This window comes from Calypte anna, chromosome Z (genome assembly GCF_003957555.1).
Source record: "Calypte anna isolate BGI_N300 chromosome Z, bCalAnn1_v1.p, whole genome shotgun sequence".
Lineage (NCBI taxonomy): Eukaryota > Metazoa > Chordata > Aves > Apodiformes > Trochilidae > Calypte > Calypte anna.
In genome coordinates this window covers 32,593,801-32,614,251 of record NC_044274.1, presented here as the reverse complement: position 1 = coordinate 32,614,251, position 20,451 = coordinate 32,593,801, and the positions used below count along the sequence as shown (strand labels likewise).

Genomic DNA, 20,451 nt, shown 5'->3' with positions numbered 1-20,451 from the left:
GATTCTATGAGTGGGTGGAGCTTTAGGGAGAAACTTCATGCTCTTTATTGATTCCTACTTTTTCTCTAAACGTGTAACAGGTGATTTAAAGGCAAAGTTGCAGTGGGATAAAGTCATGTGGAACCTGGTTTAGCCATGCTTGTGTTCTGTTCTGAAGAAACACAAACAGCAATTAAACTCTGCTTCTGACTTTTCCCTGTAAGGTAGTTTATCTGAAATCAATTATTAAGGAATTATGTGAAGGAAATGGAAACAAAGGGTGAACATTAGCTTTTCATCATAAGTAAACACTGTTATAAACTCCTCCAGAAAACAAAGATAGGGTATAAGCCAGATAAAACTTATTGGTAAAAAAAGAACCATAGTGAAATCAGAAAATAGATCCTGAACAGGCAATAGAATTGATCAAAAGCATCTAGGAAAAGTAATTATTTTCAAACATGTGGACAAGTATAGTGAATTTAGCTCCAATCTTTGTTACATTAAAATCAATTAATATATTCCCAGTTGTTTATAAATGCCTTGTAGTGTAAAGGCATATCTATGTCTACACTTTGTGTGTACCCTTTGCATGTAAGCTAAACTGTGAATGGAAGTCTTTCCAGGGCTGAGTCCTAAAATTCCATCATTTCTCTTGGAAAGCTTGAAAATTTTGTTCCCTTCTGGCAGTCTCTTATCCAGTGGGACTGAAAGCCACTAGAACACAGTGTAGTCTACTGAGTAATGGTTCATTTACAATCTACAGAAATAAATTTGTAGCTGTGTGAATGACTTTATATAACAGCCAAAACTGGAAGGAACATCTTGTCAGCAATAGTCTAAAATGTCAAAAATTGAAATACTGGCATTTTCTATTATGTTTCCTTGTTTTTCTGGAGGCCAGCCCTTAATTTATACTTGCAGTGACCTGGGAGGCAGGGTATACAAAACTCCTCTTCAGTTTATAAAATTAGTTTCCCAGAATCAACATTTCAAGGGCAACTTTGGAAGCTGAACATAAAATTTAGGGAACACATTTGTCAAATGATTTAAAATGCTGCAAAGTGTTTGGCTTTTACTGCATTCAATTTACCTGATGTCATTCAGAGCAATTGCATCAGTATCTGATGTTTGGTTCTCAGATGGGCAAAAAGCAGAAGTTGCTGGTAGGTAACTATTTAATGAATTAAAATATTGAGTTAGTCTGAACAATCTAAAAGGGGAAAACAGAAAGTCACTGTGAAGTGTTGTGTTGGCCTAGCCTGTACCAGCAGCTGAATGTCCACTCATTTGCTCAGTCCCTCCCCCTCAGCATGACATCAGGAGGAAGAAAGGAGAGAAAACTCATGGGATGAGACAAAAGACAAGAAGATGTTTACCGTTTACTGCTGTAGGTAAACCAGACTGTATGTGGGGAGACTAATTTAATATTTCCCTATGTAAATTTGGGTAGTGAGAAACAAAGATATTAAATGAACATCTTTCTTTCCACCCCTCTCAAAGTCAACTTTGCTCCTTCACTCCAGACTCCTCTATGAGTTCTGAGGCTAGGTACCTCTAGCTGTTTGTCCTATTCCACATTTTAACTCTACTCCATCATGGATTGTCCGTCGGCTTCTCCAGCATTATCTAACTGCAACCGTGTGGGTCTTCCATAAGCCATGGTGTGGAGATCTTCTCCACCATGGAACTCCTCCTCATCATCATTCATGGAGACTGTTAATACCACTGCTCTTTCTCTTTTTATTCTCTCCTACTTTGATGGTTTTTCACCTTTCCTAAAAAAATTTTTTCAAGCTGCACGTTGCATTTGGCTGAGGGACTTGGATGTGTCCTGTGATGTGTTCATTGGTGTCTGCTTGAATTAACTCTGTCTGGTATGAGGCAGCTCCTCATCTCTTCCTACAGAGGCCAACTTGCAGCTCACATGCTGCCAGCATCTTGTTGTGGACACCAAATACAGGACTTATGTTTACAAGTTACACAGATTAGATCAACTACTACGTAAAACAGTTACTGCTAACATCTATGAATCCAATGAAATGCTGACAGGGGTTGGTCGTCAGTCTCCTTTGCTGCATGTTCCATAAACTGAAGAGTGCAATTGAGCAAGTAGCATGTCAGCTCTGTTTGGTAGATGAATGGTATGCCTTTATGACATGATGAAAAAAAGAGAGAAAACTTGGCAACTGATACACAAAATAATGTAGAGAGTTGCTAAAAATGTTTTCTGATTATCATCTTTTAGGAAGATCGATTTTTTTTTCATTTTGCAATCCTTAGAAGTTTCTTCTGGGAAAGTTAAAGAAATGCATAAGAACAGCAACAGTAGTTTCCTGTGTAAAACAAACCTGAAAGAAATAAAGGCACTTCAGCAAAGTAGAAATGATCAAAGTCTAATTGTACCTTGGTTTTGTACATAGGATAATGGCCAGACACTCAGTGATAACATGTATGAAAATACATGCAAAGAGTTTGATAACATGCCTGTAATTCAGTCAAGAATTTTTGACAGACCCATAAATGTTTATGAGATCATCAGAACTTTGAGGCTGAATAACATCTTCAGGAACCAGTCTTCCTGTTCCCTATGTATCCATTTTCTTTATGACAGGAGCAAAAATCCCAGAATAACCTGAAGCTTTTAGTTTACTTGGTTATTTAGTTGAGAACATTTATTTAGAAGAACAGCAGGGTTTTTGTTTGATATTTTTTGTTTTTATTTTTTTTCTCTAAATACACACAAAATATTACATTATGAGGTAATTCAGGGGGAGAAATCTGAATGCTATGGAGAACAAAACCATGTGACTGTAATTGCAGAAGTGGTAGAAGGTTTATTACATAAAACCAAACAGTGCCACCAGATACCATTTTGAAAAAGTTTCTAATTTGTGCAGACAGATAACATATATATCTATAATTTTTTTCTGTCGTAATGTTTCTGCTCCTGTATTTGTTAGTCAGACAAATAAGTTCACAGACTATTATGGTGTTAGTTCCTTTAATTTTTTTTGAAAAAAAGGAAACTTCAGGAAAGACAAGGTGCTAAGCAGCTTTATTTTGTACTACATTGCAAGTAAAGGAGAATTGTTAAATAGGTTTCCAGCATGTATGCTGACTATACTTCTTGCCTTCTTAATCTACAAATTTCATTTTTAATTCAGCTGTTTTAAGCTGAAATAGGTTATGATTGGGATGGTCCAGCACATCTGAAGTCCTTTGGACCTTCGTTCTCTAATAGATTGAATATCTGGTACCCACATTTTTCATTGTGTGGGAAAAAATATAACCCAAATCATATCTTTCTTACTGGTCTAATGAGGTCTGTTTCATGGATTGTCTGTATCAGTCTACTAGGAACATTGATATGTGGTATCTGGACTTTTGTCAGAATTTCTATTTGGGTGTGCTTTGGAGCCATGCTCTTTAGTGACACATTTTGTGCCATAGCATCAGGAGGCAAGCACACTGATCACTTGTTAGTTCATTTACTGTAGAAGGCTTTTCCCCTGTTTTTGAAGACCACTTGCAGCATGCTGTAAATCACCTCTCTGAATCTCAAAGTGAGATAATCTCATGCTCCATTAAAAAAATAAATACGATTTTTTACTTTACAAAGGTTTAGAATTTTATATCATTCCATAATATGCCTAAGGAAGAGCAAACTGGTTCAATGCCTGTTTTAAAACTTACTTTTATCTCTTCTACTGTTGGATGTCCATCACTTTTAGATATTGAAATGTTCTTTTTAATGTCCATACTAGATGAGTATTAGTTGCCAAGTAAGCCCTTTGGAAAGAATACTTATGAATCTGCAGTTGAATTCAAATCCATTATGGACAAATTTTTAAGTGAAGAATGTCCATCTCTGGACATCATTGAAAGTATAAATTGAAATAAAATGTAAATGTTAGAGAGGGCAACCTATGTGGCATTACATTTATGCAGTCAGTTTCTAATAGATACTTCTAGACCTCAGTAACCAGGCTCAGCACGGGAAGGTGCTCTGTGAAGTTTAGTTCTCAATCTTCTCTGAGATGATACATATAGCATATGTATCACTATAGCTTGTAAGACTCCTTTGTGAAGGTGAATTTGTTCCTCTAGGTAATATGTTCAGGAGAGGCATGGCTTGTATGCTACTGTGTTAGTCCCTCACCTAGCATAGTGAGATTATACTGGATACCATATATATGGAGCTCTAGAGAGAAGGAAAAGGATGAATAAGTGAATTTTGTTTTTGAACTTTTTGTACCTTCTCTGTGAATTTAAGAACAAGTATGATGCTGCTATTTGTATTTTAACTGTTGGAGAGAGTTCCTATTGCTGTTTGCATAAATGTTATGCAATTAATTGGCTTTTCTAGAAATATAAATGGCATTATAAATGTGTTTTCTGAAATAAGTTTTCTTAAAAAGACCTGCTCTGGCCTTATTTTGTGGTGTACTTACTTCAAAAGGTATTGCTTTCTACAGTTATTTACTGAATCACTTAATTAACATTTACTGTGAGTGGCAGAATACCTGCTTTGTGCTGATATTTCAGAGATAAAACTTTGCTATTTTGAGGACCAATTCTTCTTCCATACTATAAACTACTGCTAATAATCCTATAACAACCAGCAGTATATATATATATATGTGACTTGGAAGAAGTTTAATGAGATGAGAGGGAAGAAATTCTCATTTTCTGCTCTCTAAAGTCTGGGATGGCACATGGTGTCAGTCACAGGACAGGAAAGTCACTCCAGACTGACAGCAGCAAGAAAGAAATAGAGATAGATGTCTCTGTAATGATAATAAATGTAAAGAGGTTTTGCAGAGCCATTTTGCTTTGAGCAGTGTTCAGTACCACATCTGAACAGTCCCAGCAAGTGATCTGAAATGTTTTCTGTATTCTGTGTGGGATCTGGGTAGTGCAAAGTGAAGGAATGAGATAGAGTTTGGCATATGAAGTCATACTCAGTCAAAGAAAAAGTATAGGTATTATGCATGCTTTCCATATTGATCCTTTATAAACTGATCCTTGAAGTTCAGAGAATTGTCAAGGGTATGCTTTCTGTCTGTTTTAGCACACTGTTTTCAATAGGTCAATTATAAGCTTGTTTTGTGTTTCTGATGCATGGAAAGTTTCAGCTAAGTCCTGATATAAGTAAGTCCTGGGGAGATCTGAAAATCATAAAATCATAGAATAGTTTGAGTTGGGAGGGACATATAAAGGTCATATAGTCCAATCCCTGTGCCATGGACATCTTCCACTGCACAAAGTTGTTCAGAGCCCCATTCAGCTCACCTTGATTGTGTCTAGGGATGGGGTATCTACAAACTCTGGTAAACTCATTCCAATTTTTTACCATCCTCTTGTGAAAAAAAAAAAAAAAGTCTTTATATATAGTTTAAATCTACCCTTTGTTACTTAAAAAGAATTACCCTTGTCTTATCTGTATAGGTCTCTCTGAAAAGTCTGCTGCCGTCATTCTTATAAACCTCTTTAGCACTGAAAGGCTGCAATAGTTTTTCCCTGGAGCCTTCTCATCTCTAGGCTTATCAACCCCAATAGTCTCAGCCTCCCCTCATGGGACAGGAGTTCAATCCTCTGATCATTTCTGTGGCCCTTCTCTGGACCCAGTCCAACAGGGCCATGTGTTTCCTGTGCTGAGGACTCCAGAGCTGAACCCAGCTCTCCGGGTGGGCTCTCAGAGGAGTAGAGCAAAAGGGATGAATTAATTCCCTTGAGCTGCTGGCCACACTTTTTTGTTGCATGGGTATGGTTGGTTTTCTTGGCTGCCAGTAAACAATGCCAGTTTTTCATCCACCTGTACTCCCAAGATCTTCTCCACAGAGCTGCTCTCACCCCCTTCATCCCCAGCCTGTACTGCTATTAAGGATTGTCCAGACCTATGTGCAGAACCTTACACTGGGCCTCATCAGACTTGAGCTTGCTGAGGTCCCTCTGGATATTCTCCTGTCCCTCAATCATGTCAACCACACTACTGAGCTCGCTGTCATCTGTAAACTTGCTGAGTGTACACTTGATCCCACTGTCTCTATGTCCCTAATGAAGATATTAAAACAGTGCTGGTCCTAATATGGTCCCCTGAGGGACACCACTCATCCCATCCATCACCACTCTTCCCCATCTATCAAAAAATACATCCATCAAATCTTTAAGTCTCTAGTTAAGAGAGAAGGGTGTTGTGGGGAACTGTGTCAAAAGCTTTACAGAAGTCCAGAGACATGACACACAGAGATCTTCCCCCAACCAATGATGTAGACACTCCATCATAGAAGGGCACTTGGTTGGTCAGGCAGGACTTGCCCTTGATAAAGCCATGCTGGCTCTGTTGAATCACCTCCCTCCATGTCCTCCATGTGCTTTAGCATGTCTTCTAGAAGGATCTGTTTCATGATCCTCCCAGGCATTGAAGTGAGGCTGACAGGTCACTAGCTCCCAGTTTTTCTCTTTCTAGCCTTTTTAAAAATTGGTGCAATGTTTCCCTTTTTCCAGACACCAGGGACTTCACCTGACTGCCATGACTTTTAAAAATCACTTAGAGTGGCCTGGCAACTGCTTCAGCCAGTTCCCTCTGGGATCTGGGAAGTATCTCATCAGGTCCCGTAGGTTTATGAAAGTTCATGTTCCCTGGGTGGTCATGAACCTGATCTTCTTTTACTAGGGAAGACGGAAGCAAAAAAGTTGTTGACTACCTCAGCCTTTTTTCATCCACTCTTACCAGCTTGCCAGTCATATTCATCAGAGTGGCAGTGATTCCTTTGACCTTTTTTTTTCTGGCTGACATACCTGTAGAAGCCTTTATTACTCTCTGCATCCCTTACCAAGTTCAGCTCCAGCCACACCTTGGCCTTCCTGACCCCATCCTTACACAAGTGGACAGTATCCCTATTCTTTCCGAGGATACTTGTCTCTGCTCCTGCTGCCTGTGCAGTTCCTTCTTGCCCTTTGGTCTGACCAATAAGTCTCAACTCATCCAGGCCAGTCTCTTGACTTCCTTGCCTGATTTTTTACACCTGGAGATCAAGAACTCTTGTGCGCTATGGAAAATGTCCAAAAAGATCTGCCTGCTCTGTTCTGCTGCTTTTGCCCTGTTATAGGGAATATAATAATAATGCCCCTGCTCCTTTTGCAGGGAATATAATAATAATTAGTTGTCTCTTACATTTCTTAGTAATGTTTGCATGTATGCCCATAAAAAACAAAATATGATATAATTAGTGATTTGTTACATTCTAACCATTAGTCTGGTAAAATTTTCAAACACAGCAGTATCCAGAATAGGCATACATGATTTTTATACATTGATTCAATTTCAAAGGTGTTATGAAATGGATATTTAATAGCTGGAATGTTTTCAGACTCTTTTGTTCTAGTTCTGTTTGTCAACCAGTCCTATTCAGCAGAGTAAAATATTTAGCAGGAAGACCAGAGATAGAAGCTCTTTGCAGGTGTGAAAAGACTTCAAACATGGCCCCACTGGGCATTCCGATGTAATTTTGTCTTTGTGTTCTGTGGTTCATTCCTCCCAAATCCTTTGCTAGGTTTACATGCAGGACATGAACAGTCTCAGTAGAAGTGTTAAATGAACACTTCCAAATCTGCTTTTTTCCCTTGCAAATTTTTTAAATGTATGTAATGATTATAATATGAAAAACACATTTGAGGAAAGTAGAGGAGATTAATTTCCATGGGCTTTTGCTAGCTGGACACGAGAGTAATGCACCCTTAACTCCTTTTTCCTTTCAATGGAATTACAAAGGACCTGTAAAATTTTCACCTTGTAGGATTTTTGGAGGTTACAAGGGAGTCAAATACTGGAATTTTTAAAAACTGAATTTTATTTCTATGGAGTTTTGGGGACAAAAAAGTGGAAAGGAATGGTGAACTAAAGGGTTTAACTTGGTATGGAGAAGACAGCAGCATTAAGCTAACCTCTTGTGAAATGCTCCGGTTTAAATCACTGGCAAAATTCCAGTTGACTTTAATCAGACCAGCATTTCTGTAAGTACATTTCACAGTCTCAGAAATGTTTTTCCAATTGCTTGTCATGAGCACGTTTTTGTTAAACAGGATTGTCTTGCCCTTCTCTACTTCTTTACACAGTATTTGTGTTCTCTGAATGAGCTTAGTGCTCATGACAAGCTGCTTTCTGGCACAGTTGGCCAAAGTGCTGTCAATCCATGCAAAGCAACAGCTGCTTTATGAAACTGGTAGAAGCTGAAACATCAAACATAGCAGGAGGGGTGTGAAACCCAAAAGAGCAGGTGCAAAGGTGTTAGGTGACAGAGGAGATTCATGGAGGCTTTATTGATGCAGGACCTCTCATAAATATTCTAATTGACAAGGGGCTAAAGAAAGCCATGGGTCTATGTTAGGAAACAGTATTATGCAGTTAGGTACAGAAAGATGTCAGTTGATCTATGTCTTGACACTGTCCTTCCAAAGTCTACTAATTAATAGACCATCACTTAAAAAACCCCTCTACTATCAGGGCAAGTCAGCAGCTAATAATAACAACCCACTTCACTGGAGAACTGATCCATGCAGAAAAACAAGCTCTGGTGCCAATGACCTTTCCTTTACATTTCATAAATTCAATAAAAGTAGCATCACCTCTCATGGTCTGATTGTTTTTGGTTTTTTTTTTTTATATAGTAGGGAATGACAGAGAAGCAGTCTTAACATAGAATGCAAGACTTAACAAGGACCATACAGGTACAATGTGAACACTACAACATTGCTATGTTTTTACAAAAAACATGAATCCCATAGTAAAAGAATTCAGTGATAGCAATAAATATTTAGTACTGTTCCTGCCCTGTTTTCTCTGAAAACAATTCAAAATCCCAGAGTCCAACAATTAAACAGACTTTCAAAATCCCCTTTATTTATCATCTGTACATCAGTGAGACAATCTCGGATTTTATGTAACTACTGAACAAAAGTTGAGACAAGAACATATAGAAAGAACCATCATATTTAAATGTTACCTAAAAGAACATCATCTCTAGTGCCCACATATATGGTTTGATGAGAGTTAGAAAGGTGTTGTAGTTGAAGAGCGAGAGGTATTTGTTATTCCATAATGTCCAGCTAATGAGAGGTATTATTTAGTCTGTAAGAAGAATAAAGTTTTAAAGTTTAACTGAAGGTAATTAATTTAATTTATTATTGAATATACTCCTGTCAGCTGCTAACTAATTAAAGCAGTTAATTCAACAGTCCTTCACAGCTGTAAACAACACTGACAGTGATTTTTATTCATCATCATTGATCAGTGGGAAAGGCATAGCGACAATACCCAGCCCTATCTATTGAAAGCAGGTATCATCCTGTTTTGCTTTTTTTTTTTTTTTTTTGTGTCTTACGTAGAGTTCATGCAGTGCTAGAGTTCTCTGCTCTAGCAGTGCTGGACAAAACAGTGTAGAATTTTCGCCCACCATGAAGTGAAAGTGATGCTGAAGATGTAAGGAAATTCAGTGGATGAGAGGGCCCAGTGGTTCCTGTTTTTATTATTGAAGAGGTGCCAGCTCACAAATTCGGGCCTCTGTCATGCATCTGAACTGCAGCACAAAGCATGATGAGTTTCAGGTTAAGAAATTAATGGCTGGATAACTCAAAACAAATTTTAAAAAAAACAGGTGTCTCTTTACTTGCTGCTTAGGCAATCTGACTAATTCATATTTGTGGCTTGTCATAGAAGTGATTGCTACCATGGAGTTTAGGAGTGGGTAATTTTATGGTTAATAAAAACACAGCTTGTAAAGGTTGGAGTGACTTCATGCTTTATAGTGTAAACATAGCTTTGTAGAAATAAAATTTCCCAACTCCTGCTTATCTTATACCTTATAAAATTTATCCTTGTAGGTTTTTTTCTTACTGTGTGTTTTTAATTTATTTTGTTTGCTTCACCATCATCTGTGTTACTCTAGCCACATCAGCCACATCAACCAATTGCTTTCTGGCCTACTCTGAGTTGATGCTGTTAATCCTGGTCTACCAAATTCCTAGATGCAAAATTTGAGACTGCACCAGTTGACATGGTCAGTGTGGATACTGGGTATATATATGGTCAATACCTACTTATGTGTAGATTTTATGTGAAGAATTTTTATGGTAGTAAGACATAAGTTTCCCTGACTATACCTAATATATGATACATGATTATGTGGCTACTGGACTGGGGAGATTATTCATGGGTAGGCTGCTACAGAGAACTATGACTCCTAGCTGCAGTCCTGTCATGTGGTATACACTGGCTGCCAAGCTTTTTTGAGGCTATTATTTTGTCTCATCTTGAAATACAGAGTTCAGCAGTTCAAAGTTATATCTGATCTATGTGATCATGTTGGCAGAGAGGCTGCAATGACTTAGAAGATAAATGTGACAGGATCACAGGTGGGTATCACCATTTCATGGTTTACTGTTGTTTTCCGTCTTTGTTGCTGGTGTTTGGTTTATTTTTGGCTGGCTCCAGGTCTACAGGATTCTATACACAAAATGGTCTTTGAAATGCTGGTTAGAGACATTAAAAAAGTTGACTAGACTCAAGGACCTAAAATGATGCTTCAGAATTGTAGAATGATGGAGTACATTTTTTTTTATTAAAACATGGAAGAAATTAGGAAATTATACAAAATATAGAGCAACTTAAATCCTCACTAATTACCATAATAAAAGAAACTCTTTATAAGTGCATCAGACTTTTCTTGATACATACCTGGACTGACCCTTAGGGTGTCAAAATTAGAAATCAGGAATCCTGGATTATATATTCTCTGACATATTTATTGACCTTGGTAAGTGACTTCTTGCCAATAAGTTTCTCTTCTCCCGTCTGCTTATCCTGGCAATTCATGATACTAAAACTGCAGAGGAGACATCTCTCAATATCTGTTTTTACAGCATAGCATCAGAGAGCTTTATTTGTAGGTCTGCATTGTCTGGCAGTCATGACCATACACTGCTAAGTCAACTTTCATCAGTTTTCATCTTTGAGATCCCAATAAACAAGTCTTCAATATACACCTACTAGAAAACGAGTGAGCTGTTTGTGACATGTTCTGAGGGTGAAAAAATCTGAACCATGGTTACTTGAACTGTTCAATAAAAATAGACGTTTTCATTATTAGTGTAAATGCCAAGTTCCTTTGGATTTTGCGAAGTTCCTACACTGAAAAACATGTAATTGTTGAAATTCTATTGGTATAGAAATTCTAATGGTATAGAAATTTCATTTTTTCAGGAAGTGCAATGCTTTTTTGTTATGTTGTTGATGTGTTGTGAAAAAAGAGTCACCATGAATTTACCATTTCTTGCTCAACTCTTCTAATTCTTACAGTCTTTCCAAAGCTTGATTTTGGTCTTTCATAACTACCGAAAAACAAATAATTAACAGAAATAATAAAGTCCTCCCATTCTGTTAATGACTGTTCTTACTTTCTGAATACCATCTACTGTTGCACTTTTTCTTGAAAAAAATTGACAAGAAATATGGTGCTTTGTATCTAGGTGGACAATTATTTTATTTGTTGGCAAGTAATTTTAGTTTTAATCATTGTTTATCACATTACATATACACCCAACTATTTAGTCACTTTTTTTGAACATTAATGCATACTGAACACAAGACTTTCACAGAATTATATACAGTCACTTTCTTAATCTATACATCTTTTCCCAGGGTTCAGTCAGTTTAAGAAGTGGGTGTACTTAATCTTCTGGTATTATCTTGTACTTCTCCATATTAGATTGTATTTGAAGTTGTAAATCTTGACAGTTTTAGATGTATGTTGCTAATAATGAATGTTACTTCTTCTAAGTATTTGTTCAGCAATCATAATTTCCTTTGTTATATTTATGTTTCTGTATGCTCATAGTATTTCATAGGGATTAGTAAAATGTTACGTTAGCAGAAAATTTTAGCAAGCATTGCACATGATACATACAAATATGCAGAAGTTTTTTGGTGCAAAATTAGTAGAGGAAAACATATCTCCAACAGAAATGTGTAACAAAACAAAGAAAAGTTGTTGTACACAATCTGAAAGGGACTGGGTAGCAAAATACTTGTTTGGAAGATATAGGACTTTGATATAGGATGTAGAAGAAAATGTGTATCATCTTACCCTGTTTCAGTACCATTAAACCTGATTCTACAAAATTTACCTTTTGAGTAGGTATGCATGGGCAGGCCAGATGACTGATTCTGTTAAATATCTTTTTCTTCTTTGTGAGAAACAGAACAAAATTTATCAATTCAGGGAACATTATGGACCAAGGCCTCAGCTGTATTTGTTTCTATCTCTTTCCAAGATACTCTAAGTTGGTGGAAGTGCTTCTGACATAATTTCTGACTAGACACTTGCCTGAAATACCTATATATAGCTTTTTGGAACCTGGACAGATGTTTTCTATCATGGCAATTTTTATTTATTTATTTTTAAAAAAAGTTTCAACAAGCACTTCATTAGTTCATAAGGAAAGGAAAAAACTAAACTAAACGAACTCCGAACAACAAGCAAACAAGAAAAAAAACTTTTTTTTTTTCTATAAAAAAACAGGTGACTTTTATAGGCTTGCTTTTTTCTCATCCATGAGGCAATACCAAAGATATTTTCCAGTATCTGAAGTGAGCCTACAAGAAAGCTGGGGTAGGGCTTCTTGCATGGGTGTGTAGTGAGGGGACAAGGGGAAACAGTTTCAGACTTGAAGACGGGAGATTTAGGCTAGACATTAGGAAAAAATTCTTTCCTGTGAGAGCGGTGAGATGCTAAAAAAGGTTTCCCAAGGAAGTTGTGGCTGCCCCCTCCCTGAAAGTGTTCAAGGCCAGGTTGGATGGGGCCCTGAGCAGCCTGATCTAGTGGGAGGTGTCTCTGACTATGCAGAGGGGCTGGAACTAGGTGTTCTTTAAGGCCATTATATGATTACATGAAAAAGCACATGTCTGTGTGGTATTACTGGGGAGCTTCAGTGTGTCCGATGTCTGTGCCACGTGTCTGAAAACTTTTCTTGTAAAATGAGTCATGAAAGCCCAGCTTCATTACAAGCTTTCATAAGTAACTACATGAACAGGTATTCACATACGTTTTTGTTAGTAGAAACTTAGTAAGAGAAGTAATAATGTAATACCTTAAATTACTTGGGCATGCTCAGGTTATGTGAACACAACCTGGATAGAGTACTGTAAAATAATAATGAAGCACTAAAAACTGGAAGAAATCATCGTCTTGTGATCCTTGTTGCAACAACAAGTTCTTAGTGACTAAATGCCTATTCATGCAAAAAACCTGTCCATTGTTTGTAACACATATGTGCCATTCCTCGGCTTTCTTGTCAAGATCAGGAAAAGATCTCGCCATATCTGAATCTTTTAGTGATATTAGCTGTATTTCCAATTTTTACATGTTTGTATCAGAGTGAGACATGAAACCTCCTTGAAATATTGTTATGTTATGGAAAAAATATAATCCTTTGTGATTATGACCTCAGAATTTTCCTGCTAGTTAGGTTACAACCTAATAGAAAGTATATGTAAAAAAACCCCAACAAATACCACAGTGGCCAAGAATCTTGTGCATTTGTGTTTTTGGTGAAATTACTCTGTGCCAAAGCAAAAAGAAGCTCTACCATTTCTGTTTGAAAAGCAAAAAAAAACCCATGGAGATATTTATTTCTAGTATCATAGGAAGTAGCCTGCAAACTTTCAGATGTCTGCTGCTGAAGTCAGAATTTCTTTTTACCCTCAATATTCTGTCTCCAAGTTGCATTCACAAACATGATGATTTCTGGTTGAAGTTCCATGAAATTATTGTTTCCAGGTTTATCAAACTACATCTGTTCATTCTGATGTAGAAAAATGTTGTCATGGTCATCACCACATGTATGGATAAGTGATTTCATCATCAGTGATCAACATGGTGCTACTATAATAGGTCAGAGCCATAAGACCATTTTCTTAGTTTCACCTGAAAGCACAGGTTTTTTTGTTTATTTTTCTTTGTCAGTACTATCTTGGTAGATGGTTGTCTTATATCATCTCTTCAAATATCCTTAATACATTTTCCTTTCAAATAAAAGGTACTATTTTATTGATGTCAAATGAAACCATCATCCAATGAGCTATTTTTAATGTCATCTTTATAGTATCTTTTTTTGAGGTGCTACCGAATAAAATTTCCTTCCTTTTTGGGTATTTTCTCCTTGCCCAATTTTGGCAAATAGTGATTTACTCAGGGTTTCAGAATTAATAGACAGTTTTTAATATCAGAAGAATAGCTTCCCAGGCTAGTGTATCATCATGGCAAAACAGAATTATTGTATGTGTTCAAATTGTAATTAAGGTGGCCCCATTTGAATAGTGCCTCTTCAATTACTGTTGCAACTTGGAGCAGAAATTTTTTGCTTTGTCTCTATGCTGTTGTGAAAGCAAGCACTTTTGGTCATCTCTTGGGGAAAGAACAGAGTGTATTTTAAAAGATTCTTTCGGTATTTCCAAAAGACACTTCTTATCCAGACATTCCAGAGAGGTCAGTTAATGCTTGTGTGCTACTGACATTGCTACTTGTCTTCTTCTAATGGTTTTAGTTAAAGCATATGAAGAATATGCAACCAAATGAGGTGCTGGTGTTGATGAAAAACCTATTAGTGACTTTTGGGAAAGCCTAGTTTTCCCTTCTAATGTGTCTCTTTAGTTTACAAGTTTTTGAGATTTGAAGAGGAGACAACTATATGATGACAAAGTGCAACATTATATGCAGACTTGTGTATAGCTGCAGCAGCAATACTATGAAAATTTAATTTAACTAATCCACATACATGTTTTGAGACAGCAGACTTATTTTGCCTTTATGCCAGGAAATAATTAATCTTACTTAACTTCATGCATGTGACTCATGAAGTTTAAACACATGATCCGCATTCTTGGGGATTTTAACTGTGTTAAGATAGTCCTGCTCTTATTGATGTGTGGTTCTTCAGTCACCTGTGAATAATCAGGTACCTGATATATTTGTGAATGTTGTGTATGCAACCAGCTTTCTTATTTTCAGACCTTATGAAAGGCTTGTCTATGCAAAAAACTGCTCTAATAAAAAACAAAGTTCCTTTCTATGAACTTTTTATGTTTAGATCATTATAACTATTATTACCCTGTTAGACTTTAAACATTAGGTGTTTGAATGATGGCAGTGCTCCATAGGCGAATAATGCTGAACTTTTAACTCAAGTAAAGAGTTTAGCATCATAATAACAATGTCTATTTGTGGATTAACTCTGTGAAAGATTTAGCATTTTAGCATTGCAAAACGAGAATAATGACATTTGAGTGAAAACTTGCTTTCACAGACATTTCTTGGATTTAGCTTATCATCACCCAATGAAGTGCTGCTTGAAGTCATGCATTTTAATGCTTCAGAGGGTTTTGTCATAAAACGTTTGAACGAGTACCGTGTTACTAAGAAGCTGGGCTGACTGTTAAATGCCTTTGCATCCTCAGGTTTTAGAGTCCAGTTTGGAAGTCCAGCGGTGGGCTGGGTTACAAATAAACAAGTGTATCTTCATGAAATATATCCTCTGCCTCTAAAGATTCCTTTAATCAGTGCTTTTATCAAAAAATGTCAATGAGATAACATTAAAGGCTACACTTGAAACTCTGTGAAAGAAAAACTATTTGATTTGAATGCATGAGATAGAAGTGGACAACTGTGCAGTTTGCACTGAGGGTGCTCCTTTTTCATATATACCATACAGTTTTCAGCAAGCTAATGAGATGTTAAGTGACAATCTGTGCATTTTGGAAGACAACATACAGGACAACCTGATCCTAGTGAAGTATAAATTTTCTTTGAATGCATTGAGTGTGAAATTGGCAAAGGCTCAGTTGCAATGTATTAATGGACGTTTCCAGGTTAATCTTCTCTATGTTTTGCCATACACTAACTTTGATGGGATGCCTTCTCTCTCACAGAATATTTACATATAATTGAAAATTACAGTATTTTTGAGGTAAGGCTTGATATGACTTTACATCTATTCATAAGTTGGTGCTGAGTAGTAGGCAACTCATTATAAATTTACCTGCAACATTATTGATAAATATCTCATGGCAAAAAGCAGAACAGAAATGAAAACACTCATTAAACAAATAACTTCGTCAGACCAGGACACGATGTCCTTCTCTTTCACCTGAAGGTTTAATTGTCAGGGGGAAAGAGAAGCAGCGAAGTTCTACAGTATTATTTGGAATATTTATATGAACAAAATTACTAGGATAAGCAAAATACGGCAGCTAGCAAATAGAAATTATAACAGTGATTAAATGTAAGGATCACAGAAGGTGGATTGAGGTAACTAGGCTGCCAAATACAGCTATATTTTAAAGTGGAACTTGCATAAAGCCTTTATATTGATTGGTTCAAAATCATGTAATAGAGGAAAATAAAAAAATCAATAAGAATCCAAAATAAATTATAATGTAAAAATTATAAGCTAGCCATGCTTTTTTGAAAATGAAATGTGAAAAAAGATTCAAAAAATCTATCAGTTCTTCAAGAAGAAACAAAATATACAAGGTTTTCTTCAGAAACATAGAGATGCCATAATTTCCAATGCATTATATATTATAGATGTTTGTTGGTAACACATCAGAGACAGATTTAATACTGCATTTGGTTCCAAAATACTACATAAAATGGACAAGTTTTATAAAATATTACCCTGAAAGAGCAAGTACTGAGGGTTTGCAGCTTACATAATATAATCAGGGCTCCATATATTCTGTGTCATACTGAACTAAACTTTATATCATAAGAGTCCACGGCCTTATATTCTAGTGAATTTTTATGGGAGTACAAACTGATCTAAACAAGTATTAAAACAATTTATTTTCAATACTACATGAAAAATGGCAGAAACATCTTTGCTTACAAAAAATACTACTGCTATATTAATATTGCTTTTAATATTTAACATAATAAAGCACTTTGAGGAAAACATGTAAAACTGGTTTCTGCTGTTTAAGAAATACCATTTTGCCACCTAGTATTAAAGCTACCAAGTTGTTTAAGTATGCTAGGCAATTTCATGTGAAAGAAAAGTGTTTAGGAATTTGGAATAAGAGTGATGTCTGCATATATTAAAATAATCTGCCACTCCATTTTTACAGACTGTGGGTTTTCTTCTTTGGGTATGGACTTGGATGGCATTTAAGCCTATGGGATATTATTTGAATATTCTGCCTGCCTTGGTTTAATATGGTTCCTCTTGTAGAGAGTTTGCTGAAATAAATGTATCAGCTGTGTTGAAAATTGTTCTGAGTGAGGAAAAATATGAAATATTTGCTTGGGACTTGGAACTGTGACAATAATTTGAAACCACCAAGTAAACACAGTGTAAAGGTTACAACAGTTTTCTCTGTTCTCTCACTGCAACAATCTATAAGAGTCACTCTGCTTTTCTTGTTCTAGTGGAGGTTCCCTTTTTCTTGGAAAAAAAACAAACAACTGACCTGGAACATTTAAGAACGTTTGACTTTTTCTTGGAAAAAAACCAAACAACTGACCTGGAACATTATAGAAAAGAATGTTCATTGCTAGTCTTCAGTTCTCAAAATAACAAAATTATTTGGAAGTGAGAAGCATCAGAATGAAGAGTGTGCTTGCCTGTTCTGAATCAGGAGTGCAGTTTCCACAGTAATGCCTCATCAAAGTTGTTAGAATGAAGTTGTGGGCAGATTTCAAAATTTTATCTTTCACTTAAGAAACCATGAGCCTCTAATGTGTTTTTTATAGAGAAGCTTAATTGTGTTGTCATTTGTAATACAATAACATCAGTAAGTTTTCCTGAAAAGATTTCCTCAAATTTAAAGGTCTGGCAGCAATATGAGGTTATATCTAGAAAAAACAAAACCCCACCCCAGTCCTGTCCTCCCTGCCTCACCCTCCACCAAAAAAAAAAAAAAAAAAAAAAAAAAAGAAAAGAAAAAAAAAGGTACAAAAATCCCAAATCAGGCTGTGGCACAGCACCAAACTGTGAATGTGAGCACTTCAAGTGGCAGTGGCCAAATTAAGATGAAAAGCTGGTGGTTATACAATATGTCAACATGTAGAAATTTGGCTATAAAATGTAGCAAAACAGGATTTGAATCTTAGTAAATAATTAAAAAAAAAAGCCTTTTCAAGGATTTAGAATTTTTAAAATTATTTTCTAATTTTTATTGCAATATATGTCATTGCTTGCATTTCGGTCACCTTGAAAGTGGAAAACACATTTAGTTTGGAGATTTTGATTCTAATTATTTTCTACATAGTAAGAAACCTTCAGGCAAAGAACCAATTAAGTTTTTTTGCTATTTTCTTTTTTGTATCAGGGTCTATAGAACTATATTGTAACGGTGACATATAAGTAGAACAGCAGAGAAATAATTTACATTCTAAAGTACTTTTCTTTGGTTAACATTTATACTCCTTTAACATTCACTTTAGTTAACTGCATGGTTTTATTCACACTGATATTGTGAATAATTGATTCAGTATTCAGAGAGCTTTATGTAACAAACTTACCTTTTTTAACAGGTACATTTTACATTTATAGTTAGCCTTCATTGTGCTAAAGGTTTATTACTTAAAATACGTAATTCTTTTGAAAACTATACAAATAAAAAGCTCCGGCATAACATATTATTTATTCCATCTGGATTATTATGGAAGATGTATTTTTGAAGCTCTTTGAAAAATGTGCCAGATTTTCTGCTGGATTAAACTGTCAGTTTCATGTTCTGGGTGTCTCTTAGCAACACACTCTCATTGAGTAATAGAGTTATAGCAAAAGAAGTTTACATTTTTTTCTTATGGGAATTTTAAAAACTCTGATTTTGAGAATAGCCACCTGGCATCTTTTATTTGCCAAAACTATCTTCTGTCACTTCAGAGCTTAGTTCACATGTAACCCAGAAAGGAACCAAGTCATTGTTAAGTTTCAGCCTCACTGAGATCTGAAACTTTGGATTTTTTAGAATGAAAAATTCATTTAATACCATGACTGTATTGATGAACATTTTGGGAAATAGTTATTTCTGATACCCTTTTTTCCTATAAAATGATGACTAAGAGGTAAGACTAGAAAAAGATGAGTTAAAAAATCATGAAGTACATATTTTTTCCAAGCTTTTTGAGAAGAATAAGAATATATGTTGAATGAAATGTCTTCTTGTACTTGCAAAATATAACTAAAATAAAGCTTCTTTTTAGCTCAGTAACCTGAAACAAGTCACGGTTATGGACATGTCAGCAAACAAGTTCTATTCTATTCCAATCTGTGTTCTCCGGATGTCTAATTTGCAGTGGTTGGATGTTAGCAGCAACAACCTGAAAGAGCTCCCAGAAGATATAGACAGGTAAATGATGTTTTAATTAATTGATAGTCTCATGAATTATAAAGTAAATCTAGAAAATAACAGGTTTTCAAGGGACACAATTAATGAAAAACCACATGAAAATTTCACATTGGGAAATATATCAGATAATTTTGTGTGTAAACTTTACTGTTATTATTACGGATTAGGTCAGAGAACAGAAACAGTATTTTCTATCTCATTGATGGCAGATTGCAAACTCAGCACCTCTACAGTACAGTTCACTAATTATATTTTGTTTTGTATTCATAATAATTTTTCATTACACCTAGGCATTATTATTTGGGAAGTTCATGGCTAATACTTTACCCCATTTCTAGCAAAGGTGAATTACCATATGGAATTGGCAGCAGTGTCTTTCTGGAAGGTAGATGGGGTAGAGAGAAAGATGAACAAAAGTGTATGTAAATTTCTGAAAGAGCCTTGCAGATTTTGGCAGGATAGCAGAATAATATTGGTAAGATTAAAAAAAACAAAACAAAACACAACAAACAAAGAAACAAAAACCAACCAACCAAACAAAAAAACCAAAAGAAAAAAACCCAACAAAACAAAACAGAAAACAACTGGCAGTCCATCGTTTCTGTTCAGAAATATATGTGTGTGCACACATGCACTCACTCTATCAATTTAGGAATCCATTAGAACAAGTTTTAAAAAAATCTTTCTGATCCCTTTAATGGGATTTAAAAGCCTGAGAAAGCACTTTTTACTCTCTCTGGAGTCCTATTTTCACTTGTACAAAACTTTACTTAGCCATAAGTAAACCAGAACGTATAATTAAAGTTCATTAGATAAAAATGTGGATTTTTTTATTGCTTTGAGAAAAGAGATCCCCGAGGAAAAAGAAACCTCACAGAAAACTCATTCAACCCTAAATTTCACAAAATTTTGTTTTTGCAAGAAGACTTTTCTGGGACACTGTGTAATCATTGATTTCTCTGACAGCAGGGCTGAATTTATATTTAATTTGTATTAGTAATTCACATGCTCTAACCATAAGAGCATAAATCTGCATTTTTTTTTCTGTGGTATCTGAGCAG

The 20,451-nt window shown here is 35.8% G+C and overlaps 1 protein-coding gene across 1 annotated transcript in view; it reads left to right on the top strand.

Moving 5' to 3' along the window:
- LRRC2 (leucine rich repeat containing 2) overlaps positions 1-20,451 on the top strand; it is a 60,441-nt gene that overhangs the window by 33,892 nt on the left and 6,098 nt on the right. The window contains exon 6 of the mRNA XM_008505759.2: positions 19,245-19,390. Within this exon, the coding sequence (XP_008503981.1) occupies positions 19,245-19,390 (146 nt within the window). The remainder of the gene's footprint in view (positions 1-19,244; positions 19,391-20,451) is intronic.